The following is a 23,485-nucleotide window of genomic DNA, read 5'->3' on the forward strand; positions in this document are numbered from 1 at the left end:
TTTGCAGCATTACAACACAACAGCATCAGAAACAATAACAACCAGACCCAGAATGTATAGACACAAAGGAAGAATGAGCTTCCTTCTCATGACCCCTCTGTCAGGCCAACAGGCACTGCAAGGCTCTGAAATCTCAACCTCTTCCATCCCTGCCTGGTAGGGAGCACATTAAAACCTGAGACCTACAGAAGAGCCTTGGTTCCTTATGACTTTTACTAGCCACTGAGTGGGGTGCTCCAGCCCAGGGGTGGGAAAATGAATGGCCTGTAACAGGAAAGCAAGAGGGAAAAGAAAACAAGGGAGAAAAAAAAAGAAAAATCAACCCACAAAATCATCCACCTGTGTCCTACCTGGAAACTGCTGAGACTCATCCAAGAGTAGCATGCTGCTCAGTGCACCAAGGCGAGCCCTTTGCCTGCACACTTGTTCAACGTGGCTGCACACTCTCAGCTCTTCTGCTATTCTTGTCTCAGGGTCTTCAGGACAAAAGTTTCCAGTCACTCCTGACAACTCCTTATCTCTGCCCACAGCCCAGCGAGCACTAAATCCACTCTCACTGGCTGCTCAGTTCACAGGCGGGAAAAGACTCCTGATAAAACAGTCCAGGGTACAGGCAGGGAAACCTGCACTTAAAGTTTCTGAAAATAACTTTGGTAAATAGCTGCTAGTGCTTGAATCCACCCAGCTGGTGTGACGAGAAGCAGTACGTATATATCCTCCCTGCACCCAGCCGAGACGGACCAGGGTCACTGTTACATAACTAGTTAAATATGCCTCGTGTTCAGCCTAAATAAAAATTGTCACTATCTCCTTCCCTGCTTGGAGAGTCAAACAACACAGCCCTGCTCAAAGCTGCTGCTGCTCCACTGGGACCGATGCCTGAAGCTGCACTCCCGATCAGCAGGACCAACCTGAGTTATGCCTGGGAAAAGAGTTTTAGAAGAGAGAAGAGGAGCAGGGAGGCTGAGTGGGTGTGTACAGGAGAGGTCTCTCTCCTCTGGAGCAGCAGAGCTGCACGCCGTACAGATCAGATCCCATTCACTCAGCCTGTGATCCAGTTCAACTAGTGGCAGAGACCAAGACTGAGAATAAAATAAAAATCCTTACATAACCGTTCAGGCTCCAGTGGGGCCCCGTGCAAGGGGAATCCCAACAGACAACAGGACATTCAGAGCAGGGGACACGCAGGACCGTAACTCTGCTTCTGAGTTTCAGTGGTGGGTGGGAAGGAGATGCAAAAAGGAGTACAGCCTTTCTGGCTTTGAATGCAGTTGTGAGCTATTTTATGAGCTATTTGAATGATGCCTTCTAATTTACAAGAATCCTGGATGACTGAGACTGAAACTTGAGCAATTTGATGGAGCTGGTAACCAGTTTGCACAATAACAGGTGAAAGAGCATTCTCTTCACTTGGTTAAACCAGCAGCTTGTAGACCACTGCAAGTTTCTCAGTTTTCAGGAAAGAACTTGTCAGATCTTGTGGAGTGGGAGATTACTTCAAGTAAGCCTTTGTCTCAGTCATTCACCTGCATCAGAACAGGCACAAGAGGGAATAAATAACTGCAGAATAAGTCTTTTAAAGCTGTAGTTGAACCCCTAAAGACTATCCATCCTGCCTAACCTTCTTCAGTGAGACTTTATCCACACTCAGCTCCCTTCACAGGCATCTCTAATGCCAGTAATAAACAGCAAACCTGGGCTGAGAGACATGTAATGAAATTATCTTGCTGGTAGTGAGCATATGTCCATGTAACAAAGTCAGCTGCTTACTGAAACAACTGGTGAGGGAGTGCTGGGAAAGCCACAACACGCACAAGAAACGCAAAGCGGGCGGTGTCCGAACAGCCCTCGCACAGACCTGCAGGACTCCAGGACAATGAGCTGCACTCACAACAGCAAAAGCTGATCTAAAGGTCTGCAAGCACAGCCAGGGCAGAGCCCAGTTCCCCTTTGTGTGACTCCAGCCATTTTTATTTGACCTTTTATTTGAGAGGGTAGCAGGGCACTGCAAATGCTTGCTGCCATCAAAAAACACGCTCAGTGCTTCAGGGTATATCACAACTTTGAAACAAACCCAATATGCTTTTTCATAGTTAGAGCTATATAAACTTTACAAACAAACAAACAAACAAACAAAAACCAACCAAACAAAAAACCCCCAAAACCCCAAACAAAACTGTATTACTATTAAGACACTCAGTAACAAGACAGTCTTTCACCTATGTCACAGATTCAAACAGCCTGACTGGTACACAGTGATTATCACGGGGGAAAAGAGGGACAAATATATTAAAGAAGTGCATAGCCAAGGATCTTGTAACAGGCCTTATAAGGACTTTGTAGGGTTGGAATAAATAAGCAAACATGACCTCAACACCTGACCTAACAGATTTATGAATCTGGAAAGCAAGATTTAAGAAAAAGTACTGGGTAAATACAACTGGCTATTTTCAAAGCATGCAGTGCTGGTTTTGGCTGGGAGAGAGTTAATTTTTTTCACAGCAGCTAGTATGGGGCTATGCTTTGGATCTATGTTGGAAATAGTGTTGATAATAGAGATGCTTTTGCTATTGGTGAGCAGGGCTAACAGAGTCAAGGCCTTTTCTACTTCTGACTCTGCCCCACCAGTGAGGAAGCTGGGGGTGCACAAGGAATGTGGAGGGGACACAGCTGGAACAGCTGACCCCAACTGGCCCCAGGGATATCCCAGACCATATGGTGTCATGCTCAGCATATAGAGCTGGGGAAAGGAGGAGGAGAGGGGGGATATCTGGAGTGATGGTGTTTGTCTTCCCAAGTCACTGCTACTGTGATGGAGCCCTGCTTTCTTGGGGATGGCTGAACACTTGCCTGCCCATGGGAAGGAGTTGATGAATTCCTTGTTCTGCTTTGCTGTTTAACTATCTTTATCTCAGCCCACAAGCTTCATCACTTTTACCTTTCCAATTCTCTCCTTCATCCCACTAGGGGATAGTGAGTGGCTGTGTGGGGCTGAGCTGCCAGCTGGGGTTAAACCACAACATCCATATTACAGCAGTCAAGCATGAGAAAAATGGAAGTTAAATACACTGGGCGAAAAAGGAAACCTATACCTATCCTGCAACACAGCAATAAAAGGGGAATTTCCTTCTTCACCTTAGCATGCAAAATGGAGAAACTATTTTTCTAGCTCTTCTACTCACAACAGCCTTCTGGTGAGGCACCACAGTTAGCCAGGATACATACATATTCACACAACCAAGAATTAGATCTGCCTGAAACAGTTTATAAAATGATCTCATGGAAGGTAATCTTGTTACAGATAAGTCCATTTACTGAACAGCTTTTCCATGAGGCCAGTCTTACCAGTAAGGAACAACATTCTCCCTCCCCTGCGGGGTCTGAAATCTTACCAGGTGTCATACCTCACCTTTCTCCTCTCAAACCACAAGCTCTTTGCAATTGTACAAACTGTGCTATACATCACAAGAAGGCTTCTCAAAAAGCTTTTGTCACCTTGCTAATAAATTAGGAGATTACCTGTTTAAAAAAAAACCCAAACAACACTATGAAGTTTGTGTTTTCATAGAATACTAAGATAAAGGTCCTTCAGAAGATGTTTATTTGGCTGACAAGTGTTTCCAGCAGCAATGTCAGCATCCCTGAACACTGCAAATTCACAAACATTAAAACTCAAACCTGTTTATACAGACAAGAAACTTGACCGTAAAATGTTTCAGGACATTAGTTCCTCCATATAACAAAGAACATTATCCAGCTGAAGTCAGTTAAACGAAATAAATTTCAACAAAACGTCCCAAAACATGCATTCCCTTCAAGGTGAAGTAGCTCCTTCCCCAGCCCCATGCCTGTTGTCCACCTTGAACCTCTCAACCCCTGCTCCACAGGCTGAGCAGCTCCATGACTGCTCCATGACCTGGTCCAAGCCCAGCAAGGACAGCATCAGAAGAAGCACTGCATCTCTGATGTGCCACCCTGCTCTTGGTCCCTGCAAGCTGGGGTGGTTCCCGTCTCTCCAGGCTGTTCATCCTCATCACCACCCCATAAAGCAGAAGAGACCTTCCTTGCCTACCCTCAGCTGCTCCAGGCTGGCTGCACAATCCCTTCCCCACCCCATGGGCTCCTCCCAGCCATGCTCCACATCCACCTCCGCCTTCTGCACACTCCACTGACCTCCACTGCACAGGGAAGCTGCCTACTAACCCAAATTGTTTGTAAGTTACTAAACATGAACGAGGCTTGACAGACACATTTCACTCTTGATTAGCACCTGCTAGTAGCACACACACATCATTAAGGCCACTTTCCCTGACCTAGTTTCCATGTTGTTTTAGCAACACGGAAAACACACAGGAATACCAGGTTTGAGTTGGACACGATATAAGGTGTTGTTTATCCACCCAGAACAGTTCAGACAGAATCACACTTGGACTCCACAACACTCTGTCTTGGCAACTGAGTATTCCTGGGCTTTGAGAATCATTTGCTTTTTAAACAAACACTGCACTGCAAATAAAAATACTTTTTGATAAGACCTAAACCAACCATGGAAAACCAGAGGAATTTTTCATTGACTTTAGTGAGTCTCAGACTGAACCATAAGGCATAAAATATGATAAATCTGTTTTATCTCATTTTATTTTATTCATATAAATCTTGGTGTATTTTCTTTCCCAAAATCATCTAAATCATAAGTGTGGGGAGTTGTACATAATGTAACAAAAATTTAATTGCACAAAATACAGGAAGTGACACAACGCAGTGCCTCTCACAAATGCTTTTCACACTGGCACCGTGGCAAAACACACTGCTTGAGATTCCAAGGCTTTCAAAGGTTGTTTAAATGTACCAAAGAAAAAAAGCTTTTACTAGACAAGATGTAGTGATTTAAAGTTGAAGAATTTATACCATGGATATCTATCATAATTTTAATCAAAATTAAATCCATTGAGTTACAATCCCAGTTACATTCAAGAAACTGATTCCTTATTTCTGTACTTGCTAAATTTCTCTACTGCTGTAGATGACACAACGTATTTGTGCACCACTGAAGAGTTTTTAGTACAAGTTTAATTTCATTCCATTCATTTTCAGCTATGTGCAAATTTGACATAAATCACAAGATGAGATCGCAAAAGCGCCACTTTTAAATTGCTTCTAACAGTTCAAGTATTTAAATATTTTACATAGATGAAGATTATCTGCAGATGTTTAGATGTTTTAATTGCAAAATTTGTTTTGACATAGATTTAAACTAGAAGTTTCTGTTCACCTAGCCCAAAAAGATTTTATCTTGTAGCTTTCTCCCATCTCATTCCTATTTGCGTATTTGCAAGTGAAAATAAAGTCCTCTGACTCCTACTTAGAATTTTTTTTGAGGCTGAGTCAGTGAACTGCATATTGAAGAAAATGTGAACAAGACATTTAAACATCTGCAGTACAGAATACTGTTAATAAAAAAATACTTTGATCCAAACAATGAACCAGACACTTCAAAAAGTTCCGTGTTGCAGTTTCTTTAAAGCCTAAGCAAGGAGTTAAAAAGATAAAGAAAATAACTGTGGTGTGATATTCTGTTTTAAAATCTGAAGAATACTTCTAATTTAATTAAAACAGTTCCTCCTCTCCTTCCACATGTTTATTATTTAATATTACACTTGTATAACATATAGCTACATGCACATTTTATTTGACCAGTCATTAAAACCAGCACAATATCATATAAATTAGGGGAAAATGAAATTAAGGAGATCCCATGCATGGTTTGAACTCAGACGAAAATTAAAGAAGCATTTCATGTAGTACATCTGAACATAAAAGGGGTGCTGCCTAAAATGTAAACCAGAGGATTTTCACTTTGAGTTCTTCACACTCATCAGGTGAACTTGGCAAAGTGACTTTGCCACTCCTTACCTGTTCAAGAGGGAAAATACCACATTACAAATTTGCTAGTTAGTTTCCATATGATTTCATCACTGTTACAGAAGTTGCAGCTGAGGGAATACAGTACCTATTAGCAATGGCAAGGTGTGGTACAATCAAAAATGTACATGGGGGAAAAGACACCAAACTGGACAGAGGAGCAAGTGGGTCTGTCCTTTGTTAGAGATTATCTGGCATTATGACATGAAAAATGCAAGTTTTTGGCCAATAAAGCACAACCGCTATATCCTGCAAAGCTTATCAGGAAAGCATGTACACAACTTGGAGCAATTCTTTGTTCAGTTAATAACTGCTCACTCGCTGACCCTGCTCCCCACACCTTCATGCTGCTCTCACATTTGTGATAGCTTTAAGAGAAGAGATAAAAGAGAGGCAAAAAAACACTTGAGAAACTCCATATACACATATATAGAAAATGCAGAGCCATGGACGTGGGCTGCTCCTGAACTGCATAGAAAGATTTCTATTTTGTATTCCATCATACGCAATAGATCAAAGGAAAGGAGGGAGAAAAGAGGGGGAAAAGCATAGCTGGTTCTAACACCACATTATTTCACGAGATAACTGCCAGTCCCTTCGCCCAATTGGCGGCTCTGAAGGAAGCAGAGCTCTGGCGTCATCACCTCCTTTTAAAGAAGTAAAGCTAGTCATTACTCCAGGTTATATAACACTCAGACTATGCCAGACTTTGTGCCACCCGCTCAAAAAGGAAGCTGCTGTCAGAGAGCCTGGGAGGCAGGCAGGGGAGTCACCGACGTTTTCTTTCGGAGCTTCCCCGAAGCCGAGGAGACCGGGAAGGAGTCCCCGCGGCCGGACGGAGCAGGAGCCGGCGAAAGGCTGAGACCGACCCGCGACATCGGCAGTCCGTAATGCCCCGCGCAGGGGGCTGGGGGACAGCGCTCAGAACTCATCCCTCCTTCCCACGGCAGCCCCCCGGCCACACCTCACCCTGCTGAGAATAACCCAGCGCACAGGGCGAGTTAGAATCAGCCACTAAAGCCCCCGAACCCCAGGCACCACTCCTCCCCATTCCTCCCTGATTTCTTGGCAAACAGCCTATGGACAAAGCATCTCTACCGTCCTCCCACCAGCGAAACTGCCCCAACACAACACAGCGCCCGGCCAGGCAAGCTGCAGCGTCGGAATCGGCAGAAGGGGAGATAACAAAGCATCCAGCACTGGCTGTTCCCAGCAAAGCACTCTAGAGGATTTTTCTTTAACATCACCATTTAGTGAGTCCAGTAAATCCAGTTCAAGAAGTTGGGTGCCACAGGTTCCGCACAACGTGTTGGGGACAAGGACCCTTGCTGGCTGGGCAGGGCCAACTCCCTCAGACTGCACACACAAACATCATTTTGCTCTGACACACACGTTATACTCCTAGGAAACCGCCAGGATAAAAACAATAGGTAAAATCTGCAGCCTTCCCAGAGAAATCAGTGGGGCTTTTGCCTAAATAAGAGGCAAACCTCCTCTGCAATTTCAATGTAACTTCAGTATTACTCATTAAGCACATCTGCTAAAACTGCAAATGATACCTTCCCATCTCCTTCTACCTTTGATACCAACTGCATCTTTTGTATTTTATTCAGCTGGATTGTGGAAACATAGAAGCCAGCCAGCTCCTAATTTTTTGGGTCTTAGGAAACGGACACAAATCTTAAATGTAAGGTTTGTGAACACAGAGAGCATTTGCTGAACAGACACAAAACTCGTATCACTTTCAGGAACTGAGAGAACAACAAAACCCCCTCAACTTCTTAGTGTTACAGTACATCACCTGAGAAATGCATCCACTATCTGCAACTGGATGCACATTTATGGAGTTACCCACAACCATCTGAGGCTGAGCCTCACACACTGCACCTATATGATAAAGTACATTTAAACACTATGATTCATAAGGATCATTTTCTAATGTAATGAAGTTTCTTATGACATTTGATTAAGTTTAAACACATGTCAATAGACAGGATATTAGTTGACAAGTAAATTCTCTTACAGGTAGTAATTGCTTTTGTACCTCTTATAATACCACACAAGCAATCCCCTTTGCAGGCAATTATTGGCTTGGAAGACAGTCCACATAAAGTTACAAGCATGAAAACCTACTTGGCTTGTAAGGAACATCAAAGTGCACAGCGGTACCTGAAAGTTCAGATCTGGCTCTTTACTAAGACCAGAGCCATTGCATAGGCAACAAACATAGATTGGAGCAGAGGTTTGTTTTCCCCAGGATATGCCCTTCCAGCTTCCTTGGAAATAGTACTGGTGGGCTCTAGAGGGAGCTGCATCCAGCCACAAGTAACCAAAACAAAAGGATATATACATAGGGAAGTCCATCAAGAAGGAAAAAGTGAGATTATGTCAATCATCACTCTTCCCTTTCCCCAAGAAATTCACCTTGTGCACTACAAACATCCACTTGTAGATTAAAGTACAGAATTATAACTTACGAGGACTCACCACTCTGGCATAGGTACACACAGAACACAGAGGAGTTTACAGTTAAAGCCTCCCTCATGATTGTCTGCAGTGCTTTTCTAGACTTAGGAAAGTCCTGACTTCTGGTTTTTTTTTCCATATTATTTATTCCAACCCATCCACTTTCAAACAACAGAAAGATGCTGCTCTCCACTCCACGCTTACTGTGATGGGCTTGTGCCTTTCCTTAGCCCCAGCACCTGCCTCCAGCTTAACAAGGCCAGGAGATCAAAGCACATGTCACCGGGCTGAGGCAGGACGCACGCAGCAAGCCAGGCCACTGTGCCACACACTGCAGCAGATGGAAGCAGGGCTCCTCAAAGAGCAGTTCTGTTCCCTGAGGCTGCCTCGACCTTGGGATCCCATCTGCCCTTGGTGCCACCTGGAGACACAGCTGTGAAAGGCTGCTTTCTAAAAGGAGTGGAGAGATTAAAGCAGTAAGTATCTAATTGCTCCTCCTCTTCTTAACGAATAATTAAATCTTCTAGCAGATAGGAAGGACAACTTAAAAACAGTGTTTCCTAAAAGAAAATTCTGTGCAGTCTGGTCAAAAGTAGAAGGCAAAAGGTCTCAGATTGTTGGAACAAATCTCCATTGACCAACACAAGCAGGATCATTAATTTCAGGTAAAAAGTGCAGGGAAATTACTTTCTAACAGCAATTTCTTTTTTCTTCTCCTTTTTATTTCCAGCAGGATGGGCCTTTCTAAATCTGCATATAAAATTATATATGATACCATTAACAAGATAGGAGACTGTCTCCATGCTCTTCCTCTGCCTTTCTCTCAGTTTCATACAGGTAAGTATAACATGACCTAATTTATAAGAATAACCACAGTCAAAAAGCAAAAACTCACGTAATATTTGAGGAGAATGAGCCTACAAAATGAACAGATTTATAGCAAAGACTTTCCTCTCTTCCCCTGTAAGGACAGAAAGTTGCTCTGCTCCCAACCACACACATCCAGCTGGGGACTCCCACACACCCCACTTTTGTTTTGTTCCAGCACTTTGTTGGGGAGAAGAAAAGAAAGATAGAATGCTTTGGGGTGGGAAGCACATGAATAACACCTTCTCCAAAATGAGCAGCAGATCTCTGTACCTTAAGCATGCATTCATATATCATTCAAAGAAATATTAACCCACACTTCTACATGATTTTAAAAACAGATTTCCAAAATAATTTCAGCTTTAATAACTCCAGGTGCTAATGAACTTTCTAGTAAGTATGCTGTTAACTACTCATTTTCCCATTAGATTAGACAAAGAATTTGCCCAGGCAGCTACAAATTGATTTCCCTTTCAATGTAATTGCACCCTACAATGATGACCCACAAAGAGCCACAGAGGAGCATCATATTAAACGAAATCCATACTTGCTACAATTTCATGCCAACATTTTTTCCCACAACAACCAAGTGAAAATTGTAGGAAAAGCTGATCAAGCAGGACCCCTTGAAATGAACAGACTTTTCTCTAGTGAAGGTTCAAGGTAAGCAGAGATCTTTTCAAGCTTGGATCAGCAGTGGGTGTCATTTGAAGTCAAGAACTCCTGCCTTGGTATCAAGGGGGGAAGTTCAAAACTGTGAGTACTAAGTGGCAGCTCACGTTCAAGCAGAAAGCAGCTACTGAAATACATTGTGGATCGTACTGCAGAAAGGAAATGAAGCTCTGTTTGAGCTATCAAATGTCATAAGCAGGGTGAGCAGTTTTAAGAGGCTAGGGTGAGGAAAAGGGTCTCTCTTCCCCCTCACTCGCCTCATGTGCCAGTCTCTCAGATGTTCTGAGACTTCCTGATGCCCTCACCCTACCAAGGAGCTGCAGTGCAAAACACCACTGCACCCATTTGTCCTCCTCTCCTGGATTTGCTATTCTGTACCACCAACCAACTGTGCTTCTCAGTCACTCCTCTTTATGAATCTGATGTCCACAAAACCCCACACAAACCAGTCTTGGTTTGCTCCAGCTCTTGGTCAAGGAGTAGGAGGAACAGTATGAGTCTGAGCTGGGAAGAAGGAGCTCCTCCAGTTCTCCAGTGGTCAAGCAGAGATGCCACAGAGCCTGCACATTCCCAGCCCTGGAATGTGGGGAAAGAAAGAGGGGACAGCAAAGGAGAAAAAGTGCAGAACACAGGGATGGAGACAAGGCCAATTCCACAGAGATTGTCTTATCACAACAGTATCACCTAATATGTTATTATTTGGTTTTGCCTGGTATCTTTGTACAGTAAGAATTGCAGCACTACTGCAGTACTGGAAAATTGTTCACTAGTATACCCTAAAAGCACTGATTCCAACCCCTGTCTGCTGTACCATGCACCCTGTAATGCAAACACAACTAGAAGCCTTTGAGGACAGAATGCTTGTGCTCATTAAGACATCTTTGAGAGAACTGAACAACCACTTCTACCCCAAACTGCACTTTAAAAAGTGTTTAACCCATATACTCAGAGGTAGGAAACAAGAAACTTGCCATCACTATTAATAGCAGAATTACAGCAATACATATGAATAAGAGATAATGAATTCCAGAGACATCAGTCAGAATAATCCAGAGACATTCCCAAAGTGGAAAAACAGAACAGTACAGTGGGATTCATTCAAACACTCAACAGCTTTCCTTAGGAAAGCTCTGAGGTATAAACGGTCCACGCATTTGAAATGATCTGTAAAATCCATATTGGAGATTTGTTTCCTCTTTGCTCAAATTATCTTTTATTCCTATGGAGTCCTACACAGCCCTGAGCAACATCCAGGATCAGAGAAAAACTGCAGGACTTGAAACAGCCCTTTATCTCTACAGTCATCAGTACATCACATTTCTAGTGAAAACGATTTAGGGAGTTAACAAGAAAAGTTTCCAGCAGTCACGCATTGCTATCACAAAATCAAACATGATAAAACAGGTGCTGCAACCCACAAGTGATGAGAAAACAGATGAAGTGGGCAGGGATGACAAGGCTGGAAAAGCAGTGGCAGCCTCTGGCTAGGATTGAAGCATGCTGCTGGGATGGATGGGTGTGCAGTCTGGCAGCCAGGGAAGGGGCTTTAAGTGTCACAATAGGTATGTTCTGGAAGGAGCATTCTAGAAAAAAGAAAACACTAAAGCTGGGACAGTTCCTACACATGATGCTCAGGTTCATTAACTGGCTACCACTGAAAAAATGGATAAAGGATGTAAGCCATGTAGCTTTCACTTACTCAGAAATATACAGAAAAGTAGTTTTCCTGGCTCTTTTGTTTCCTTGAGGACAGGGGCAAAGGTTGAAGAGCTGCATTCTTCAATATTGAAAGTCTGTACCATACAAGTACAAACTAAACTCTAGACCACCTATAGGACAGCTAAATGCAAATAATACTGAGCAGAAATGAGAAAAATGTGCCGAAACTGAAGATAGCACTAAAGTCCCAGAATGTAAAAGAATTCCTAGAGGACTACGAAACTACACACAAGGATTAACTCCACATACAACATGTATCAGAAAGACAAAAACAGGTTAAACATGCAAAACACATACAAGTCACTGCTAAATCTGAGATTATATGATTGACCACCACCAAGTGTGGATAACATTACATTAACACTGGAAAGTTCTTAAGTTATTTGAACCACCATCAATACATGGAAATCCTAAACAAAGCCACTAGTTTGCAAGCAAACTGTAAAAATGTTCGTTTTGTAATTGATATAATCGCTATTATTTAAAACAAGTAATCATTTTTCGTTTGGAAAAAATGTTTATGCAGTCTGTCACCCTTTCAAGAAATAGCTGTGGAATATTAATAATCATCTAAAGCTTGTAGTGCTAGAAATATGCATGAGCTCATCCTCAAGGGAAAGATCCCCCCAGGATCCCCAGCGGAATCAGAACAACCACAATTCCAGGAGGGGAGGAGAACAGCACAGCTGGGAATAGGGAGAACAAAGTTTTAACAGAAATTATTAAAATTAATCCTTTTACAAGCTTCATAATATAAACATTAGAGCACAGCATCCCTTCTTATGAATAAAACTGTCTGTTCCAAATATGATATTTATGAATGAGGTTAGTCTACAAAGCCATGGAACTACAAACATCAGATGGGCAAAATAAAATGAACCTCTTAATTCTGAAGTTGGTTATATTTCATATGCTAAAGAGCAGGAGACTGGTGTATATTAGATCTAAGGTGATACAGATGCCAAGTGACATTTTGGAGGCAGTGTGTAGCTGTAAGGAGATATCAGGAAAAGCAGACTGGACACCTCCACAGAAGATAATAATTATACATCTAAGCACCCAGAAAGCATTCTGATATTGTGGCAGACAGAATTAAAGCTGAACAATCAGAAACCTCAGAGGCAATCTAGCTTTGCTCAGCTCATGGAAGTTTTCCCTTGTACCTAATGAACAACCATAAAAATACTTTATGTTAGTTTTATGTAAATTCTTTTTTTTGTTTCTCATTATTTTCTAAATTTGTTGATTTTTTTTAATGAGTCACTACAGAAGTATAAAACATAAACATGTTTCTAGTGTTTTAACATGAAAATAAATAGCTGTCATTAGCAGTTCACAATGTTCTGCATACCTACATTGATCTTGTTTGCTTTGGAAAGAATAATCCTGACAACTGTGAGTATCCACTCACAATAATACAGATGTTGATGATAAAGCACAATAAGTCTATGATAATAGACTAATGGAATAGTGGGAATGACCCACTTGGACATGACATACAGACACTCCATTCTGTTAAGAGAAGTTTGGCAACCACCTCACACTTCCTCCTGCTCCACTGGCTGCAGGGTCCTGTGAACAAAGTGACATCATCATCACCAGTCTCTGAGACAGTAATCTGTCACCTTGTAGCTCTTCTCTGTGTTGATATTGGGAATTCCCTTGTTTCTTACCTGAACCAACACTTCCATTTCTGCTACTTTCTCATTAGAAAAAGCCATCATGTGAATAAAAAGAAAAAGAATGCATTTGTTTTTGTATAAACATTTTTATAAAAGCATTTAAAAGCAAAACAGCATCTTCAAGTAGCACATGGCTGAAGGAATATAACAACAAAACAAGCAACACTTTGAGGACAACAATTTATTTTGAAGCCAAAAATTCTTTAGTAACTAGAAGAAGAGAGAAGTATCTGTTTTTTATATATTCTACGCTAAGAAAAGGAAGAATACTCTCAGTTGGTTTAGGTAGGTGTATTCAAATACCTGCATACCCTTTGAAGTTACTAAAAATTGCAATTTTAAAGGAAGCAAATAGAGCATCCCCTTAGGCTCTGGCTACAGTTTTGTGATACAAAGAATTTGATGGCAAATTCAGCATGGGGAATTCCCACCTGAGCTCTGCATTCCTGTCTATGTGCCCTAGAACATCAGCCCTTCTGGACCAATGAACATCTCTAGGATCATGCTGTGACCCAGCACAGTTATCTAGTAACACCAAATGTAACCTGCACAGCACAAGCCCACAGACACCTGCATTAGCCCTGACCTAAATTGTTCCTCTCCTGAAGAAGACAGTAGGGCAGGTAGAACTAGGTGAGGATAGAAGGTGACAACTTACTTAGCACTTCCATCTTTCATCTTGTAAAACAAACAAAGGAGAAGCCAACCTGTATGCTGGCAGAAAAGAACATTTTCCAGCTGTTAAAGATGATTGCTGTGAATAAGCAATAATTGTCCATAGCATCCATCAAATTGTTTACGTATGGGACAAGCCAATGACATAAATATTTTTATTTTTACAACATCCTTTAAATAATACAAGTAATTATAAATCAACTTATTTACTTCTTTATATAATTGCTTTCCCAAAATTTTAAGCTCTTTTAAAAATTCTATCCTCTTTACAATTTATACTTGTGGCTTGTTTTCATGATGGAAATATTTTTTGGCCAGGAGACCATATTTAATATACGTTAAATACCTATTTAAACTAAACAGCAAAATAAGGACCTCTCCCTACCAAGAGCTGGACAAATCCTAACTCTTACACAGTCTCCCAAGGGGTGACAGCCAGTTTTCTATAACAATGTATTAATATCTTAGATTTTAGCTTTTATATTTTTCAGATTCTGTGCTGCTTTAGTGTGTAGTTATGAGCTCATACTAAGGGATGGTGAGCTGTCTTCACAGAGTAGGGACACAGAACAATTCCTCTCCTAGCTTGGGACCAAGGACAACCACCCAAATTTCAGGCCCAATACCATAAACAACGTGGACTGAAGAGAGAAAAACAAGGATGGAACTTCATAACCTAAAGCTATAATTGGACAATTAACTCCAATATGCAAATGGCACAGAACTTTAAAAAGTGAGAGACCTCATGCCCATTTTGTGACCATTTTGGGTTTATCTTGGGCTGGGCTCTAGTGCTGCCCTAGGTGCATCCATCGAGGCCTTTTAATAAATCCCTACTTTATTCTTTAACTCTGTCCAGCCTCTGTTCTAGGTCAGCCTTCACAAGGCAGCAGTATATTCCCAACTCCATTCACTCACCACTTTCATCAAGTAAATCCTCCTCGTCATCCCCATCATTGTCCTCCTCCATCGCCTCCTCCTCATCTTCCTCCTCCTCCTCTTCCATATCCTCCTGCTCCAAGTCCGGGTCCAGGTCCGGATCACTCCCTGAGATTGACTCGTCTGACATGACTCCCAGTGGTGCTCCTTGTGCATTACCTGCTCATGTTCTACCGTGAGGCAGCCCTGCAAGGACACAAAAGAGGAACATGAGCCCAGCAAATCCCAACCTTTGAGCCCCAAGGCTCAACACCAAAGCAGCATTACTGCACATAAAAACCAAATCAGCCTTTTAAATAACAGACTTAGATATCAGACAAAGCACAAAATCCTGTGGAGAAAACAGATGCCCAAAGAAATGGATCGTAATGATACAGGCCAGTATTGAAGAATCTCCATCTCTTCATTGATGTCCTTGACATGCACACAGCAGGAAGACTCCTAGTATCAATGTTTGATTATTCAGAGATGCAAAAATTAATAAATTATGTGAATGATTTCAGAACACTACATCCAAACAGGAAGTATACAAAAAAGGATCAGTGTCAGCATCCCCTCTGGATACCTGTTACCCTGATCCCTGTAAACACCATCACAGTGTGCAGTTGTGGCTCAGAGACAGAAACCCCTTCCTGCCTCAGCTGTACCCACTGCAAAGATCACCTGGCTCTTCATCACAGCCTGGCTGAAGTCTCTGATCCATCCACACAACAAAAACACTGTTACCTTCATATTTCGGGCAGAAAACAACAAAGATCCAGTTGTACAGGTTGAGCTCCCATTGTAAAACAGGGCAGGAAGAAAAGTAAACACAAAGAAAGAATGGATCAGACAAAATTTGCATTTCCTTTCTCTCAAGGACAAGAACTGGGGCTGGCTGTGCATAACTTCTGTTACATCACTCTAGTGCATCACAGCAGAAATTGTGGTAGAACACAAAAATAAAGCCTCAAGAGAGGGCCAGGGCAACCATAAAGTCACCAGTTTATTTGTTCAGATCATGCACTGTTACTTCTGGTCAGCGATGGGTACTCCTGAGCACTCCTCTTCCATACACACAAACGATCCTAAAGGAGCCGCATAAGATGGATGAAAAGAAACACAACCAAGAAAGGAAAATAAAAAAGGCATCTTGATCTTAAGGAACATAAGCAAATGATGTATTCAAAGATCAAGCTGCAGAAGAATTACTACCTACACACTGTCCGGAAACCTTTAAAGAAAGATGAAGGAAACATTTCCTCATCACTCACTTTCCACTGCCCCCTACTTATACCACATTTCCACTGTAAACTATAAAATGTTTGAGAACTAATCAGCCACTTAAAAACAAAAAAGGAAAATGTAAACCCCCAAACTTCTAAGCAGATAAGGCAGTTCAAATCTCTATAAACACTCAAAATTTCATTTAATTTAACACTTAAACTTTATTTTCAGCTGTGTTTCAGCAGTTACCAGATTAATTCAGAAACCTGAATGTTAAAGCCCTGTAGCAGGGCTGAAAATCTAACTGTTGAGCATGCTGAATTATTCCAGCTGAAGTCATCAGCTCCTGCTCTGCCCCTCTCAGCTCCTCAATAACATTGAAGAATGTCAGAAAGAAAGAAAAACACAGGGAAGAGAAGGCATTGAGGAGATTTGCTTTGGAACAGGAAGCCTTTCACCACTCAGTCCCAGGAGCACTTTACCACCAGGCAGAGACAACTGAAGTCCCTCCACTAGTACACCTGTCACACAAAATAAGTTGGCTTGGTCAAACAGATGGCACAAAAGGCCAAAACCTGAATTAGCTCAAGTGGAACTGTGCCAGTTTACACAAGCCAAAGATATTAATTCAGCTTCTGTGGTCTGCAGGTACAAGCCCAGTTGCTGTCAGGCTGCTGCAACACAGTCACCTCCAGCATCCCTTGTTTTGTGATGTCTGGTGACTTCAGTCAAGGACTGCATACACAAAGCCATCTATTATCAGAAGTTTTTCCTAACAAATGTTGTGCTAAAGTCTATGTGTATTTCAAAACAGTGGCTTATTTTTTATTTTACATAGAACCAACCAACCAAAGAAACACAAACACTGCTAACGCGGCAGGAATGAACTCTCCTCTACAAACAGCAGAAGCAGAAGTGCTGTAATGTCACTAAACGCTCCAGGTCAAAGAATGACACATGATACAGCTTTTCCCATCAGTATCCTCCTGTGTGTCATCCTCTCATGTCCTGTCATTTGTCCCAGAACCTTAAAAGTTAAAAAAAAACCAAAAAAAACCCAACAAAAAAACCCAAAACCAAAACCAAACAAATAAAATCCACAAAACATTATCTGAAAATCGTTTAAAGGCAAGGATATGGGTACCTGTGTTTCTTTAGATAAAATCAAACCCAGTGGAGAGCAGTTCTCCCTCAGACTGGAGCACCAGAGGGCTAAAATCAAAGCTTTATTTTTGTTTAGCAGTAAGTACACGTTCTGTATAAGCCAACTCCTGACACCCGCTCGCCAGCCCCAGCCATATGCAGGAGAGTTAAACAGAAGCTTTTGGAAAAACTTAATTAAATCTCGCAGAGCTGAGTGAAACAAAGATTGTTAACTCCTCCGTGCCCATTGCCGTGCTGCCTTTGTCTCCGTCCCAGCCCGGGAGGCTCCCACCCTGCCTGGTGGCAGCAGGTACGCGGTGCACAGCCCAGGCCTGCCCTCGTTTCTCACACCCATCTGACCCAGTTCGGAGCCTCCCACCAAGGGGAATTACACAACAGGGCCAGATTGTGGCTGCCGCTACTGTTTATGGCTGAGTTATTCCAACCTGCCCCATGTCCTGCCTTTGCACACGCAGGCAGTGCGCTCAGTGTTTAATCGCTGCAGGAAGGGCACTTTGCGGGAGATAAACTGATTACCGCCACTGGGCCCTTCCCAGAGCGGCCGGGAGCCGTGTCTCAGGAGGGTTAGAGTCCCAAAAAATCCAAATCAAACCCTCTGTACCACCCTTACAGCAGGTATTCAACCTTCCAGCACAGTGCCTCAACAATGACAAGGCTGCTGAGAAACCGGGCTGGGATCTTAGGGGGAAACACTTGGAAAAATTTGTCTTGCTTACTCAGGGAGGAAAAAAGAGCTGTCATGTTTATACTACCCAGAAGTTAAACCCTGCAATCAACTGCACATCAAATTAACATCCAAGACAGCCTCTCTCATGTATTATGTCCCGTCTTTCAACAAAGATAAAAATAGTTCTGAAGTTTTTTGGGCTCTGCTTTTTTAAGGTAGAACACTTCCGATAGTAAGTAAATGCCATGTGCTGATGATTGCCTCCTCCTCAAGCCTGCACAGAAAGGAGGCTCACTTCTAGGTGAGGAAACCTTGGGAATTTGGACACATATCAGTTGTCCTCACGTTTTTCTTTCACTCTGCAAAGCTTTAAAATCACTTCTCACATATAAAGTTGAGAGAGAAATGTGAAAGCAACTTTTCCCCTTCTACACGATAGTTGTTCACAGCAGGGCTGTGTATGCCATGAGCCAAACTGTTAAGTGAAACAACAATCATCAGGGGTTGTGGGGACTTGGGGCATTTCTGTACATCACTTCCATCAGAGGATCCACTAGCACTGTAAATACTAAACCATTATTTAATTAACTGTTACAGATACCATCCAGTAAAAAGCAAGGATGCAGGACAAGGCAGCATAGAGTCCTTCCTCACTTGAGGATAAGAAGCAGGGTTCCCCTGTACTTATAGAAAGCCAGAAAAGCCAAGGTAACTTTACAGAAGCTCTTTGCCCACTACAACACAAGTGATTTAGGCACAGGACATGCTCATTCCTGAGTACACAACCATTCCATACAAATCCCTCCAGAAAGGGCAGGTTTAATACTAATGCTGCTCCAGTGCTGAACAGTAAAGAGGATTCCATCACCTCTCCAACCTCTAGCCAAGCCCAATATCTGGGACTCATCGAGATTTGTTCCTTAAAGCCTGTTTTGTAACCAAGACTTCACACTGGCCATTGTGGTGCCAGGCCATAGGAACAGGATCAAGCACCCTGGCAAATTACAAGAGGATTTGCACAGACAGTTTAATAAAAACAGATATTTCCAAATCTGCACTGCATAACACTCTTCTCTGTTTGTTACACAATAATGTTTTATGGCAATAATAATTTCCTTTTATGTTTTTCTTTTTTGTTTGGCAGCAAAAGAGTAAAATGGTTGGTTGGGGCCATAAGATTGCTCTTAATACACTCAGCTCACACACAGACACTCCAAACTGGATGTGTATGAAGGTAAGTGCTGGTTCCTCAGGGGAAATCTCATCTGTGTATTAAGACTACTACTAGCACCATTTTGGTACCTCATAGGCAGCCTTCAGTATCTAGCAGAACATTGCTATAAAGCACACAACTGCATGAGTAGAGGAACTATGAGCTTAAGCTTCTCTATGACAAAGTCTTGTAATAGTTTGCAAGCGATAACTTGCAACGCTCTTGCAAAATAACAATTAATATTTCTCTGTGCCACTTAAAAATCCAGTAAGAAACCTGAAATTGGTGGTTTTGAACAGTTTGAGTCTAACGAACACTAGGATTTCTCTAATTTACATTATGCAACATATTAAAACCCCTATTAAATGATTATGTAAAAAATGGTGTCAGGGGAATCACTAAAAGGATAAATATTTTTTCTAAAAGGAGCCAACAATTTTGCCATACTAGTCCAGCAGACTCCCTATATGCTTTAAACAAAGCAAAGAAGTGTTTACTGAAAAATCAAAATTAACTTATTCCCCCCACGTAGCATTTAAAGCCATCCTTAATTGATTACTTCGTGATTTAAATCCCTTCTTCCTTTGCAGCCTGAGACTGTTGAGACTTCAGCTATGCAGTTTCTCTGCTGTGACTCACAGCTAACTGGTGGCCACAGGCGGCTGGCTGGGAAGGAATAAAACAATTCTCCTCCTTCATTTTATCTTGTTCAAATCACAAACAAACTAAGTAGCATTGATCCCCTCTAACTGATGTGTTCTCCACAGGAATATTAAACTGAAGGAAAAAGAAGCAGCCTGTGAAATCATAAATTGGGGAGCATCTGCTTGTCCTGGACCACCCTTCTGAGGAAGGCAAGTGTGCTTCTCCCCAATTCACATAAATATTAGACAATAGATCTAGTCTTCCCCCACACTGCATGTGAGTATTAAGGAGCCCACTGTGATTTGTGAGGAACAGGAACTGAGAGAAATAAAATAACAGACTGCTTTTAGAAACACATCCATGTATCAGTTGTGAGAGAGTTGCAGGACCTGCTCTTTTATTCTCTCCAGGCTAACAATTTCCCTCCTAAAAGGCACCTCAAAACTAAAACCAGCCTGAAACTGGTTGTTCCCTGACAACATGAACAACAAAAGCTGCTGCAAGACAGGGTGGGAGAAATAAAAAAAAAAAAAACAACAAACCCACAAAAAACAACCAACAACAAAAAAACCCACCGCAAAAAAACCATAAAATCAACCCATAAAGAAAGAAAAGAGAGAGCTAATCCTTCCCCTTTGCTGACATGACAGTGCTGGCACTGAGAATGTGACAATGAACATTACGTAAGGCCTGGCTCCCACTGTGATCCGAAGGAAAAGAACCAGCATGAGTCAATGGCAGCATCTGCAGCTCCTTACACAACCTGAGCATCCATCACCTGCTGAGGGAGCTGCCCAGCCACAGGGTCCTTCTCTCCTGCACCTCGGGAGGGATGTGGGAACACCCTGCTGCTGGCAGTGGCAATGGTTTGTGACCCTTAAAGAAAAGCTGAACTCTCCATAAGATGCCAGCACTCCCTTCCCCACAGAACTTGTGAGGTTCTTCACCTCTGGACACAGCCAGCAGAAATAGGCAAATGTTTTTGTGTTTGTATTTAGGTATATAATTATTTGCCTAATCACTGATGCGGTGCTTCTAACGACAATTTTGTTTAATCATATTAAAGCAGAAATTGACTTCCTGTAAGTCAACTCTCTTCTTTCAAATACTCAAAATATCCTCACCAGTGAGCCATCGTAGAAGAGCAACTTGTTACTGCATAAAAGTTCAGGCTACCTGAAGTAAGAAACATGTGATCAGTTTTGCTTCCAGTAATTACTGACATCTGGACTAACACCATCATAAAATAACAAAAACATTTCTCTTACTTCACAGAATCTCCAACTATGTTTTTAGCTTTGTCAAATTCTATATAAATGGCACTTGCATTACCTGCTAAAGGAAACTCTCCTTCCCTGATCACTTTTTTAAAGCAAACAGCATTTGAGTGCTTTTGAGTGTTTTTACATGTTTTGCCCTTGGTTCTACAGCTATAGAAAAAACAACCAAAACCTGTATAAGGAATAAAACCCTAAGAAAATATTTCAAATACTGGGGAAAACTCAATAGTAGGGCACAGTGTGTCAGGATTCCAAATTACATTCAATATATTTTATACAGCAGGTTAATTTGGGAAAGACTTGCCTACATTGCATTAATGACAACCATTTTCAAATTCCAAAAGATAAGTTTGAAAAGTCAGCTCATGGGAGAGGTGTGCCAAGCCTTCTCTTCAAGAACACCCAAACTATGTCAAGATGTGAGCCAATTCCCAAGCAGGAAAGACAAAGATAACTGGAAGATCCCTCTGGAATTTAAGCTCTTGTCATACACAGGTGCCAGAGAAGAAGTTATGTAATAAATCAAAACTAAATTACATAAACAGAAGCAGTGGAACAGAGAGGAGTGAAGAGGCATGGAGCTATTCCCCTCACAAGGAAAGATCAGTCACTGTCACTCTTTGCAGGCAAGCTGTGGCTTTGGTCATTGAGCTATGGCTCATCTCCTTGAAGGGTATCCCTCAGAAACAGACTGGGATAGCTCATAACAATATTTTCTTCTTTTAGGATGAAGAAAATTGCAAATTTCCCAAATGTTAAAAGGTCTAATTTTATCCTATTTTCTCAGTATCACCCCATCCACACACACTCCTCTCTTTGCCTCCCAGAGAAGCACATTTCCTTACAGGGGAATGATTCACTGCCTTCAGCTGTGTCCCTGCTCAGGAAATGAGCTTCCCCAGCAGCAGCAGCAGCAGCCCAGGGCAGCCCACCATCCCCTGTGAGACAGACACCAGCCACATCACACACTTGGCATCACCAGACCACAAAGTAAACACAACTTGACTCTGCCTTGGGTCACAGGTCTGCATGTCAGCACAAAAAATCACACAGGTCTGGGAGCTTGCTTTTGATGCCTCATCCTTCTCCCTCTTCAAACCTGGACTTAAAATCTGAGGTTCAGGTTTATGTAGTTACAGAAAAAGGAAGTATTCCACAAAGGTTTGTTCCTCTTTATTCCCTACCCCACCTCCAGCAGTGATAATTACACCAGGGATGAGGAAGTATTACTTATGCCACCTAGAGTTTACCGAAGAAATTTGAACATGAGCAAAAACAAGAGGAAAACAAAAAATCCTGAAGTAGGAGGAAATGGAAATAAACACTTTTGAACTCATGTGATATGACAATTAGCATATGTTAGATCCAATTTGCTGCCAAGCAATCAGACATTAAACTAATTTCACTGGATTTCAACGTAGATTAAGAATCCATTAAAGGATTAAAAACTGTCATAAACTTCTTTCAGAGTCATTCCCTCCCTGCAACATTGAACACTGGTGGAAAAACTTAATGTTTAAGTGCCACTTTTCTGCTAGTTTTGAGAATGAAGTAACCAAAACCTCTTGATTTTTGCCTTGCCAATTAAACAGGTCAAAATTAAACACACTGATCCTTATCTATCCTGCACAAATACATCTGCTTTAATAACACTGACACTATAGGCAGCTCACATGGAAAGCAACTGGATGAAAGAGTCTCCTGTGGTTCTGTCCTTAGTAATGGAAGCACCACTTTGGTTGTGCTTTGCTGGCTGAAAACTTCCCAATGGTTTGGACAGGCCTGAAGGGGAAAAGAATGCAGCTTACTGTTTCTCCCCACAGAGCACAAACAGCCCAACACACTGCTGAGGGGATTGTTTGGATACAAACAAAAATCACCCCAATGGAGATAATGAATATTATTTCACTAAAGAAATAGAGCTATGAGTCTCATGATATGCATATTATATGTTTAGCTTATAAAATTGTGAGTATATGACTCTACATACTGGAGTTTACTTCCAAAAGAGCTTTAAAATCAGCACAATGCAAGCTGGGCTAAGAAGATACACAAATATCAGCAGGAAGACAATACATCCTGAGGGACACCATACCCTTTTAGTGAACATATCCAACTGTCCTGTCCCAATTCAAGCTAAACAGGTATTAGCTACCAACCAGCACAAGCATACACAGTGTTAAGACAGGAAGGAGCACCTGAAAAGGGACATCTTAACAAATTACTGTAAAACACCGTATGTCAAATAAACACCACAACAACCATCCAGAGAAGTAGCTGCTGGCTACCAAACATAGCTCTTTTAGAGTAAAAATGTCACTACGTCCCAAGTGTATAAATTGACTTAACTTCTGTAAATGCTAGCAAT

At 41.8% G+C, this 23,485-nt stretch overlaps 1 protein-coding gene across 3 annotated transcripts in view; it reads right to left on the reverse strand.

The window, feature by feature from the left end:
- Nucleotides 1-23,485, reverse strand: part of RAD54L2 (RAD54 like 2) — a 68,769-nt gene that overhangs the window by 32,532 nt on the left and 12,752 nt on the right. For 2 of the 3 annotated variants that reach the window (XM_030283497.4, XM_030283495.4), the window contains exon 2: nt 14,922-15,128. In XM_030283497.4, coding sequence (XP_030139357.3) covers nt 14,922-15,072 — 151 coding nt within the window. In that variant the 5' untranslated portion in view covers nt 15,073-15,128. Of the gene's footprint in view, nt 1-350; nt 1,593-14,921; nt 15,129-23,485 lie in introns of those variants that run through there. The other variant, XM_030283496.4, reaches the window with a different exon arrangement.

Source organism: Taeniopygia guttata, chromosome 12, assembly GCF_048771995.1.
Source record: "Taeniopygia guttata chromosome 12, bTaeGut7.mat, whole genome shotgun sequence".
Lineage (NCBI taxonomy): Eukaryota > Metazoa > Chordata > Aves > Passeriformes > Estrildidae > Taeniopygia > Taeniopygia guttata.